Source organism: Microtus oregoni, unplaced genomic scaffold (assembly GCF_018167655.1).
Source record: "Microtus oregoni isolate MIOR12 unplaced genomic scaffold, Mior012 000015F_ref0000493, whole genome shotgun sequence".
Taxonomy (NCBI): Eukaryota; Metazoa; Chordata; class Mammalia; order Rodentia; family Cricetidae; genus Microtus; species Microtus oregoni.
In genome coordinates, this window is record NW_024543074.1 from 23,428,103 (window position 1) to 23,440,000 (window position 11,898).

An 11,898-nucleotide genomic window follows, 5' to 3' on the forward strand; every position below is an offset into this window, starting at 1 on the left:
CAACCAGAATCCTGGGCTTGCTCCAGGCTCCTGCATCCTCCCCTTCCCTGGGGCAGCTGTGGTGGGAAGACAGGAATTCTGGAACAGGAATCTGATTGGGACTCTGGTCTCCGTTCTGTGCCCTTAGTCCGGTCACACAGCCTCTCTAGCCTAACTGACCATGGATAGCCCTCCTGTTGAGGGAGCATTAGAAGGCCCGCAAGGCCCCTGAGCATCCTGCATCTACCCTCTTGCCTGGCCAGACCCAGCCTCCTCAACTGTCTGCTCCTGTAACTCCCCTGCTCCAGGCTCAGGCAACGTTCTGGGTGGCTGTCATAGGATTAGCAACCCTGATGGGAAAGGGGCTTCTGGCCCCCATATCAATGTTTAACCGGATGTACAGGTCAATATTTACCAGCGGAGAAAGCAAGCTGAACGGGGGTTGGCTAAGAGCAAAGGTCCTGTGGGAGGAGAGAGCTAGGCCGGGCTGGCTGCACCAGGCAGAGCGTGGGGAGCAAGTAGGGAGCAAGGAGAACACTGTGTGCTGCAGCAGGAAGCCCGAAGAGGTAGGATGGAGGGATGGTGCAGCCTGCTCGGGCAGCACAGGAGGTGGGGAGCTGCCCCCTTGGCGAGGGATCTGGCTGAATTCAGGGAGCCTACAACTTCACAGCATCCTGGGGTGGTGAGGAGCAGGTCAGGCAACTGCAGAAGTCCCTCTGGAACTCCAAATCCTGGAGGCCTGTTCTTGTCAGGAAGAATTATACCCAGGTTGGAGATGAGTTCCTGGCTGAAGACATAATGGTGGGGGCTGGGGTAACAGAAGGACCCCCCCGCAAAGAGCTGGCCCAGAGATAAGGTCTGGGTAGGGGTGAGGAGAGGAGGCCTTTATTGGAGGCCCTAGACTAAGACTTGCACAGTCCCCTCCACCAGCCTGGCTTCCCCAAAGCACCCTGGAGCAGAATTGGGGGCAGAGTTGGGATGAGGCCTATGGTTCCCGTAAGTCCAAAGGTATCTGGGTCAGTCATTCATTGGGCTCTGCTATTGGGTCAATAAAGCAGCTTTCTGGCCTCCCTGCCACCCAAGCTGAGCTCTTGGGGCTTTTGGGTAGGACCCGGGCAGCCTGAGAAAGTCTGGATGAAATGAACAGTAGGTTAGATGTATTCTCTGGGGTGGGAAGCCTTCTCAGATACAGATCGCCGCTGCCCAGGCATCTTACTCGGGGTTTACAGAGATTCTTATTTTGGTCCTCAAACTCTACATGGGAGGAGGGAGGACTTTTGTCGTGATTTTACAAAACAAGGTAAAGCCCAAAAGCATCCAAGGAAGAACCAAAGGTCCTGTGGCAAGAAGCAGAGCCCAGCTTTGAACCCAGGTCTGATCCACAATGTGAGGCCTAAAGGCTGAAGGCTAAGGGAGAAACCAAAAGAGTAGGGAAAAATCATGGAAATCCCGCCTCTCAGGATGAGGATCCAATCCCTGAGGACCACCCGAATATGTTTCGGGTGTGGGCCTAAATTCTGTAGCTGGATGGGGTTAGGGAGCCTGTGGGTAGCAGTCTGCTGCCTGGTGTTTGAGTGGGAAGCAGGACTAACCTTCCTGTTCCGGGTATAGGAACATGGCACTTCTCTGGGGGTTCCTGGTACTCAGCTTGTCCTGTCTGCAAGGTCCCTGCTCCATGGTGAGACTGAGCTGAGGTCTGGGTTGGAAGAGGTCGGGTTGAAGAAGATGCTGCAGGCAGGGGCAAGTTTGGGAGAGGCCAGAAGGGCAGAGAGGGAGGAATGCTGAGTCCAGGGAGGGGTTGGCTCCGAGGGACCTCCCTGCCTCTCCTCACCCTTCTCTCAACAGTTCTCCCCTGTGAGCGCCACGGATCTCCCAAGCCAGCAGGTACACAAAAGTGAGAGTTTGGGGGAAGAGCCCAAGGGTCTCACCTATGTCTTGGGCAAAGCAGCGGGGATCTATGGGGAGGGTCGTCAACTTCCTCCTTTCTACAGCCAATGAGTGAACAGGCCCAGCAGAAGCTGCCCCCACTTGCCCTCCTCAAGTTGAGCAACCAGGTACAATCAGGTGGGGCTGGGGAAGAGTAAATGGGGCCAGGGGAGGAGGGCCAATCAACAGGAGCAAGGGAATGGGGGAGGGGAGACACTGTCATGTTCAGGGGTTTAGAAGGAAAGCCCCAGCATGACTCTTCCTCTCCCCTCAGATCTGGACAAGGCCTTGTTGCCTCCAGCACCAGGACTCTGAGGAAGATAGAGAATCTGAAGCTGCCCCCTTGATCCTGCTGACCTCTGATCTATCCTTGTAGGATCTTGGTGGCCATGCTATCCCAGAGAGGTCCCCAGGAGACTGCAAGGGTACCCCAACTGCAGAGGAGACTCGCAGATTGGCTCAGGCCATGATGGCTTTTACTGCTGACCTGTTCTCCTTGGTGGCCCAAACATCCACCAGCTCCAACCTTGTCCTGTCACCATTGAGTGTGGCCCTGGCACTCTCTCACCTGGCACTAGGTACTGGGGCAGCACCTGTCCAGCAGAACTAGGAAGCCACAGTGCTGCAGAGGTTGCCTAGGGGTGGTTCCTCCATCAGGACACATGGATATTTGGTGGCATGCAGGTGCCTGAGCTGTCACCACCCCCTGTGATTCAGAAATCTGGGGATGGCCTAAGAATGTGGTGATTGACAAATCCCCCAGTTATTTTTGCACAAGCGTTTGACAGCTACAGTGTCTTCCCCTGGACCTGAGTGTCTTGCTGTGGGAAACTCTGGCTCAGAGAGACAAGGTACCTTGAGTGAGGCAATACGGCGCAGCTTGTGAGCAGCGGACATGAAAGTAGACTTTGGAAGTCCAACAGCTCAGTGGGTGTGGGAGGGGAGGAGAGCAGGGGTCCGTGACCATGTTCATCATGAGGATATGAGAGGGGGGAAGTGGGCAGTGGGGCGAGAAAGAACGTGGGGCCTGGGTCTCGGCCCACTTGGTCCTCTTCAGGTGCTCGGAACCAAACGCTGCAGAGCTTGGAAGAAGTGTTACACGTGAACACAGGCTCCTGCCTTCCCCACCTTCTGAGCCATCTCTGCCAGAACCTAGGCCCTGGGACAATTCGACTGGCTGCCAGAATATATCTGCGGAAGGGTAAGTGATGATGGCAGTCAGCTGCCCGGGAACTGCTCTGCCACCGGTGAACAAGGGGAGAGAGGGAGGGAGGCTTAGCCTTGGGCAGACAGGTAGAACACAGGTGGCTGTTGGAGGCCCCAGCCCTGGGGTGAACTTGTGGCCTATTGTGTGCAGGATTTCCCATCAAAGAGGATTTCCTGGAGCAATCAGAACGGCTCTTTGGTGCAAAGCCCGTGAAACTGACCGGAAAGCAGGAGGAAGACCTGGCGAACATCAACCAATGGGTGAAGGAGGCCACGGAGGGGAAGATTGAGGATTTCCTCTCTGAGCTGCCAGATAACACCGTGTTGCTTCTCCTCAATGCCATCCACTTTCATGGTGCACTCTTCTTCTTAAGCCCCCCACCCTAACAGCCCCCCCTGCCCCCGCCCTGTAGGCTGAGCGGGGCTGTGTAAGCTTTGCTCTGAGGTTGCTAGGCCATGAAGCTGAGGGTTGTCTGGGCGTGTGCGGAGGAAGCTCAGAAGTTGGCTGAAGCTGTGGAGGACAGAGAGAAAACTGGGGTCACAGAGGGATGGAGAAATGCAAGCCCAGATGTAGGAAAAATACCTAAGTATATACCTTAACTGGGTGTCGGCACTGGGGGCTTGGCTTCCATATTTTTTTTTTTTTTTGAGACAGGGTTTCTCTGTGTAACAGCCTTGGCTGTTCTGGAACTCACTTTATAGACCAGGCTGGCCTCGAACTCACAGAGATCCACCTGCCTCTGCATTAAAGGCATGCTCCGGCACCACCGCCACTGCCACCACCAGCTTTGGCTTCCACTTCTTGTTCCTTGATTGGGTTCTAGGTGGGATAGGCCGGAAGCTGGTCTTAAGTTACATGGCTCCTGCCCTCTGCCTGGCTGCAGGTTTCTGGAGGACCAAGTTTGACCAGAGCCTCACCCAGAAAGACTCCTTCCACCTGGACGAGAGGTTCACGGTGCCTGTGGACATGATGCAAGCACAGTCGTATCCTCTGCGCTGGTTCCTGCTGGAGCAACCTGAGACACAGGTCCCCTCCGCTTTCCCAGCAAACTCGGCTTGCTGCTGGGAGGGGATGGAAGGCTGTGTAGGGACCTCAGGGATGAAGGGGGCACCCCATTTTCCTTGAAGCCTGGTCCCTGGGGTCTGGAAGCTCTGGAAGGGTCTACCATGCCTCCCCCCAGGACACAACCTCTTTGAGGTTCGTTGGCTCAAAGAAAATAGACTGAGCTTTGTCACATGCCGGACATTGTTCTCGGCACTGGGGTTTTAGTGGAGCTCAGGAAGCCCAGGGCCCTGCTCCTAAGGGAAGGAAGGCATTCCCACCAGTGCTGCTCAGAAGGGAGAGTTACCCCCGGGCTGGTTTTTCTGCTCCGAACATTCTGATTGGATGGAGCTCTGTGCCAAGCTGTCTCAGCTGAGGCTTCCCTTGCTTCCAACCTAACCGTGACTCCTTGACTGGGATAGTGACCCTTGGGCCCATTATCTGTGGCTGACATACAGTATGACCTAGTTTTGTTTGCTTTAGTGTCTGACAGTGTTACACAGGCTGGGTTTGAACTCGTGGTCCTCCTACCCCAGCTGTCTGAGTGCTGGGATCCCAGGTATGGGCCTCCATACCTACTTACCCACTCTGTTCATTGGCTTCACTGGGCAAGCAGAGCACAGTGCCAGTTCTGCAGGAAGGAGCCATGAGGGCAGCTTGGCTTCTCTCTAGCTCGCCTGGTTGGCTCCCCTATCTGCTCATCTCCCCATTGCACCCTCCCTCAAAGCCCTGTGCTACCCACTGTTCCTTTATCCTCAGGCTCAATCTCTCCACCCTCCTTTGGTTGGCAGGCCCCAGCAGCCAGGCCAGGCACTCACCTCTCCCCGGCAGAGGACCTACCCGCAGGCCTGTGCTGGGACTCAGGGAGGCACGGCTTTAAGAGTCTTGAGCCTGGTGGTTTCCACACTGCTGTAACCGCAGTAATCTTCAAAAAGGGTCTTGTGACCTGAGTGTGGTGGGTTACACCATAATCCCAGCGCTCAAAAGACTGAGAGTTTAAGATAGTCAGGGCTACACAACCAGACTCCAGCTAAAGAGGAAAATAAATTTCATTCCAAATCTGGCATATACAGCAAAATCTCACTGGGCGAAGGGGAAAGGTGAGAGTCAGGGTTCCTACCCTTCCCGGTGGCTCCTCTCCATGTCCTTTTGAAAGCCAGAGGTGACACCTATCATATACCAGGAGAGCTGAGAGGCAGAGACGGGAAGGTTCATAGCCTGTCTGTACCCCTAGCTGATAGCAGATGGAGAACTGTCTGTAGCGAAGACGCTCCTGGAAGATTCCAAAGTGTGTCTGGACTATGACTCCGCTGAGTACTTGCCTAGCATGCATAAAGCCCTTTGTTCAACACTTAGCCTCACACAAACCAGGCACAGTGATGCACTTTCAAGAAGGAGGCAGGAGCATCAAAAGCTCAAGGTGGAGAGACGACTCAGCAGTTAAGAGTACTTGTTGATCTTGCAGAGGACCAGGGTTTGATTCCCAGCTCCGACGAGGCAGCCTCGAAACAGCTGTAACTCTAATTCCAGGGGATATGACACCTTCTTCTGGGCACTGCAAGTACATGATGTACAGACACATTCAGGCAAAATATTTATACACATAAAATAAAAAGAAATCTTAAAAAGAAATCCAAAGTCATCTTGAGTTATATAGTGAGTTTGAGGGCAGCCTGATATACATAAGTCCTGTCTAAAAACCAAACCAAAATGAAAACCAGTCTTGATGGTACAGTTTTGTAATCCTAGCACTCAGGAGGCAAGTGAGGCAAGAACATCAGAAGTTCATGGTCATCCTTGGCCTAACAGTAATTCAAAGCCAGCTCGGGACCCATAAGACCCTGTGTTCAAAAGCTGGGAAGTGGAAGAGGAGTGTAGTTGCGCACACTTTTAATCCCAGCACTCAAGAGGCAGTGGCAGGAGAATTTCTGTAAGTTAGAGGCCAGCCTGGTTTATATCATGAATTCCAGGATAGTCAAGGCTACACAGAGAAACCTTGCCTAGAAACAACAACAACAACAACCAAAAAAAATGGTTTTAAAAAAAAAAGGTAGAGAGTAATTTAGGGGGACAACTTGTGCCAGCCTACCTCTGGCCTCACACACTTGTGTGCAAACATACAGCCACACAAACATACACACAGATTTATGCACACACAGAGATTTATTTCAAAGCATTATCTCATTTGGTCACGTGTCACCTTGCAAAGGGGCAAGTGGTGTTATTATATTTCAGCAGTGAAGCGAGGCACACTGAACCCCAACCTCTGGCTCCTGTCTCAGAAGCATGGAGAAGTTTTGGTCCAGACCCCAAACAGGTCTAGTGTTGTCCGGTCCTCATGTTCTCTCCTTTCTTATCTGTAGGTGGCTCATTTCCCCTTTAAGAACAACATGAGCTTTGTGGTCATGATGCCCACTCATTTTGACTGGAACGTGTCTCAGGTACTAGCCAACCTGAGCTTGGACACCCTGTACCACCCCTCACTGCGGGAGAAGCCCACCAAGGTGTGGCTGCCAAAACTCCATTTGAAGCAGCAGCTGGACCTGGTGGCCACCCTCAGCCAGCTGGGTAAGGGGTCTTGGGATAGGGTGGCCCCAGGTGCTCTGGCAGGGCATGTGAGGAACAATTGATATGCTCCCCTAGACCTTCTGATACGCTCCCCTAGACCTTCCGTCCTGGGATGGGTTGGGATGCACTCACTACTCTGCTGCCTGTACTATGAAGAATCCTGGGTAAAGAGTTCAGGGTGTCATGTGAACCTCATTGTCTAGCTTGGAAAGGGGACGAGGAGAAGCTGGGGTCACAGGGTTAGAGAGCTGCAGCTACTCTGCGTGAGGCACCGCGTGCAAAGTGAGTGCTCAGTCTAATGGAATGGGCACATGTAAGTCAGAGGCTGTCTCTCCAGCTCACCCTAGAGAGTAGCAAACTGGTACCCAGTGCAGACTTGGATAAAAAAAGGAAAGAAAGAAAGGCTTCTAGAAGTGGTGTCTAGGTTGAGACTTGAAGGTTTAACAGCTGCCAGTCAGTCTGTAGGTTCAATCCTTTAGCCAGGATGCCAGACAGATGGGTCCAGGTAACCTGAGGGCAGCACTGACCTGTCATCTGTTGCTCTGGGCAGGCCTACAGGAACTGTTCCAGGGCCCAGACCTGCGTGGGATCTCTAACCGGAGTCTGGTGGTGTCTAGCGTGCAGCATCAATCTACCGTGGAACTCAGTGAGGTTGGTGTGGAGGCAGCCGCAGCCACCAGCACAGCCATGAACCGGATGTCCATGTCCTCCTTTGCTGTGAACCGACCTTTCCTCTTCTTCATCATGGAGGAAACCTTAGGCATACCGCTCTTTGTGGGCAGCGTGAGGAACCCCAACCCTAGTGCACAGCCCCAGCTCCAGGAACAGCAAGATTCCCCTGACAACAGAGTCTTCCAGAACGAAAAAGCTGACTTCCACCGAGACAAGACCTTTGGTCCTGATTTGAAACTTGCACCCATCCTGGAGGAGGACTATCCTCAGTTTAGCAACCCCAAGTGAGGAGCAGCCCTGGGCAGCAGCATCCTGAGTCCCCACCCGCATCAGCCTTTCAACTCCTGTGACTCTTACCAACCAGCTTTGTGGGATAGGGTGGGACCTGGGGAGGCATCTCCAGGGAAAGAGCCCTTCTCTTGCAATAGCTCCTGGGGGTCGGAGGTGGGGTGGGGCCTGGAGGAAGGCAGGCAAAAGGAATCTTCATTTCTTTCGAAGGAGCTCAGAGGGTGACCCTTTTGTGGGCTGGGCACTCATGGATACAGTTTTAACTAGAGGTGGGTTAGGCCAGTCCCTCACTTAGTTGGGGTCCCTTCATATTTGTAAGCAGAAGCCTACATGTCCCCAAACACCCCAAGCGCAGACACCTCCGTGGGCGGAGGCTGACCTACCCTGACTCTGATATGCTTTGCTGACGACATCCAAGCCCCCACCCATGTGCCACCAGCCGAGCCACCCCTCTGGTCTTTGGAGATGCCAACACTGCCAGGAGTCTCCTTATTTCCTCTCTCTTGTCCTCCTCTGTCGGGAAGCTCAGGGGCTGAGGCGGGGAAGGGCCTCTTTAGCTCCCAAGACTCTTTTATAAAGTTTTTGTAGTGACTTTTATGCCACCTGAATAAAGAATGAATGGGCCAGGCTGGTTTGACGTCACGATTCTGGGCAAGTGGATGTGGCGGGGAGGCAGCCAGAGGGCAGATTGCACTGAGTTCTCTCTGTGCCACGTTGGTCTCTGGCCACATGCCAGTCCTCTCTAGGTCTACCTTCATGCCAGCCTGGCTCAGCTCTTAGCCGTTCCCTCTGTGTGTGCCTCAGGCAGCCTGTAACAAGGATGCCTCAGAACTGGCAATTAGGGAGCTAACTGGTCTCTAATTACACCCCAGTGGCTTTGCCAGGAGCAGGCGCCCGCCAGCCGGGGGCAGGTTGACAGCTGGAGGCTGGCAGTGTCTGAGGATTTTGGGGATGTAGTTGGGGATACCTTGGCACCCGGCTGGCTACTTCCTGTGAGAGAGCAGGAGCTGAAGGCAGAACTGGTGTCCATGTGGGTGGTGAGGGCTGCCCTCTGGGGCAGGCACATCTCCCTACTGGGATCGCCTGTGTGAGTGCAGAGTGTCCACGTGGCAGTAGCCCCCTGGAGTCCTAATATGCCCGAGGGCGGGGGAGGGACACAAGGAAGGTGGGGTAAGAGATCCCTGGTGTGCGATTCTGCTGCCGCTGAACTGCCAGCGGTTGTGGAGGGGGGTGCGGGAGGAGGCGAGTGTGGGCGGGGAATGTGTGGGACATCGGAGGGTGAGGGTCAGAGGGCAATGTCAGAGACGAGGGCCCTAATTGAGACTTGAACAGTGGAGCGGGCAGGGCTAGGAGGGAAAGTCTGTCCATCCAGCAAGTGACATCAGTCAAAGCAGGAGCTTTGGGAAGAGAACTGGAGAGCTGCGGGGAAGAGGAAAAGCAAGAGCAGAAAGCCTGGGCCGAGAGCATGCGCAGACGTTCAAGATGTGCTGAGCTTGGTGCTGGGGGGGAAGAGGAGGGAGTCAGTAGTTGTGGGAAAAGAACATGAAAAGGACCATGCAAAGATTTTAAAGAAAAGATTTGCTATTTACTTTTATTTTGTGTCTTTAAGTATTTTATCTGAATGCATCTCTGTGTGTCACGTGTTTTCAATGGCCATGGAGCCCAGAAGAGGGCGTCAGATAATCGGGAACTGGGTTCTGAGACATGATTTGGGTGCTAGGAACCGAACCTGGGTTGCTGTAAGTGCAGCCAGTGCTTTTAACTGCTGAGCCATCTTTTCTGACTTTTTCTTTCTTCTTCTTTTCTTTTTGGTTTATTTTGGTTTTTCGAGAGAGGGTTTCTCTGCATAGCATTGACTGTCCTAGAACCCACTCTGTAGACCAGGCTGTCCTCAAACTCACAGGGCTCTGCTGACCTCTGCCTCCCAAGCGCTGGGATTAAAGGCGGGATCCACCACACCGCACAGTTTACTCAGTACTCATCTTCTTACTTATGATTGTGTGCGCGCGCACAGGTGCTTGTGCCATAGTGCACAGCAGAGGTGAGAGAAAAACTTGCAGGTATCACTCTCTCCTGCTATGTGGGTTCAGGGATCCAACTTGGGTCCTCAGGCTTGGTAGCAAGCTCCTTCACCTGCTTAGCTAGCTTGGTGGCCCTTTTCCCTGGCTTTTAATCTTGTATAAATGAATCATAAAGTCTTTTTTTTTTTTTTTTTTTTGGTTTTTCGAGACAGGGTTTCTCTGTGGTTTTGGAGCCTGTCCTGAAACTAGCTCTTGTAGACCAGTCTGGTCTCGAACTCACAGAGATCCGCCTGCCTCTGCCTCCCGAGTGCTGGGATTACAGGCGTGCGCCACCACCGCCCGGCTTTCTAGCTCAGTTTGTATTCTCTTGTATCTGCACTCAGCCTCAGGTATTGGAGACTTGCCTGTGTTGTGCCCAACAATGCCCTTCACCCGGAAGTCTTGGACTTGGGAGATGCTGGATCTAAGTTTGGCTCTGGAAGGCTCCTGTGGCTTCTGGATGGAGAGGGATGAGAAGAAGCTAGTTGGCTGGCCCACCCAGGGTGCAGATCAAAGCCATAGAGTGTGGGAGTGGGGAGGAGGAAGCACTCAGGATACTGGGATTTGGCCTTGCAATTCCTGGGTTTCTTTTGTAAAGGAATGGGTAGGGCGGTGCCTTTGGCTGAGCTGGGAAGCAGAATGACTATGGGGTGGATGGGGGATTTGCAATTTAAACACGTTATAATAGAACTATTATGTGAACACAGGCCAATCACGTGTCCCATTTTACCTGGGAAAGTTAGGGTTATTTCTGTCAGTTGAACTAATTAGTAGCATCCAGTCTTGCTGTTGGAAGTGTCCTGTAAGCTCATAACTGGCCTACGTGTGGATCTGGTAGACACGGAATTGCTAATGATGGTTTTGAGTTTACCCATTTTAAATGTCAAGGAACTGACTGAATGCTTTGATAGGCGGTGGGAGTGTGTTTGACAGCATGGAGATACTTTACGTCATGGAACTAGGGGCAGGGTGGGAAGACATTAAACTGGAAGCAGTCCCTTAACGGAAGACGATTTAATGGGAAGAAAAAGGTCCCAGGAGCAAACAACAGAGACAGTGTCGAGAGAAAGGACTTGGAGAGAGAAGGAGAACACTCTGCGGCCTGCTGCTGAGGATAGAGGTTTCCATGTGGTAGTCAACACCAGTCATCCCCAAGGTGACAACAGCAGTTTCAGAAAAGATGGGCACAGACGCACAGAGGGGAAGAGGAAGTGGAAGCAGAAACTGTGCAGACATAAGAAAACAGTTCTTCATATCACAGCTGTGAGGGAAATGGGCAGGGACTTTAGGGGGTGTATCATAAAAAAGAAACTTTCAGATAAACAAGCTTTTTCTTTTTTCTCCTTTTTTTTTTTTTTTTTTTTTTGGTTTTTCGAGACAGGGTTTCTTTTTTCTCCTTTTTTTAATGTCCAGATTGAACCCAGGTCTTTGTTCATGCTGGGGAAGTGCTTAGGCTCCACCCCCAGCCCTAGGCGATGTCTTTACAGTTTGGGACATTTTCTTGTTTATTGTGTGTGCACATACATGCCTTAGCATACATGTAGAGGTCAGAGGACCTCTTGTGGGAGTGGGCTCTCTCTGTGTCGTCTGGCTTGACAGCAAGCACTGACGGCTGTGCCCTGGAGGTGCAGACCCGTTTTGAAGCCTTGCGGAACTTCTTGTAGCAGGAGAGGAGGGAGAGTCTGAGAACCTGCTGGGTGGATGTTGGATGTTGTCTCCTTTCCTGAAATCCCACAGGACCAAGACTGAACGATGAGGTTTCTCCACTCTTCCAGTAGAGAGAACACTCTTGTCGGAGCCTTTGGCAGTCAGTTGCTTCCAGAATGCTTTCCCATCATGCATCTGTGGTGGTTGGCAGGAGATGTGAGAGCCCTCTTTACCAATCCCCTTCCTTCTCCTTCAGGCGCAGCCCTGGGAGGCACTGGCACTAGCCTAGCAGCAGCTGGATTGAGGTCATTCTAGAAGCTTCCTTTAAAAAAACAAAACCACTGGAAACAATGTGGCTATAGTGGTCCCGCAAATAATTCTTTGTATGTACATGTTCATTTTATGCTTTGGTGGAGGCGGGGATGGAATCAAGGGCCTCATGCATGCCAGACAAGCACCCTAGCAGAGCTATGCCTCCAGGCCTGTGAGGGTCTTTTGGAGTAAAATATT

The 11,898-nt window shown here is 52.6% G+C and overlaps 1 protein-coding gene across 2 annotated transcripts; it reads left to right on the plus strand.

Moving 5' to 3' along the window:
* Positions 1-455: 455 nt before the first annotated feature.
* Positions 456-8,307, plus strand: Serpinf2 (serpin family F member 2). 2 transcript variants are annotated; one of them, XM_041665094.1, is made up of 10 exons: positions 456-545; positions 1,591-1,657; positions 1,825-1,863; positions 1,971-2,033; positions 2,282-2,483; positions 2,963-3,106; positions 3,263-3,466; positions 3,996-4,138; positions 6,517-6,721; positions 7,272-8,307. In XM_041665094.1, the coding sequence occupies exons 2-10, from the start codon at positions 1,595-1,597 to the stop codon at positions 7,679-7,681; spliced, it is 1,473 nt and encodes a 490-aa protein (XP_041521028.1). In that variant the 5' UTR covers positions 456-545; positions 1,591-1,594; the 3' UTR covers positions 7,682-8,307. The 2 variants fall into 2 exon arrangements, with proteins under 2 accessions (XP_041521028.1, XP_041521029.1); XM_041665095.1 differs by lacking the exon at positions 1,971-2,033.
* The last annotated feature ends 3,591 nt before the right edge of the window (positions 8,308-11,898 follow it).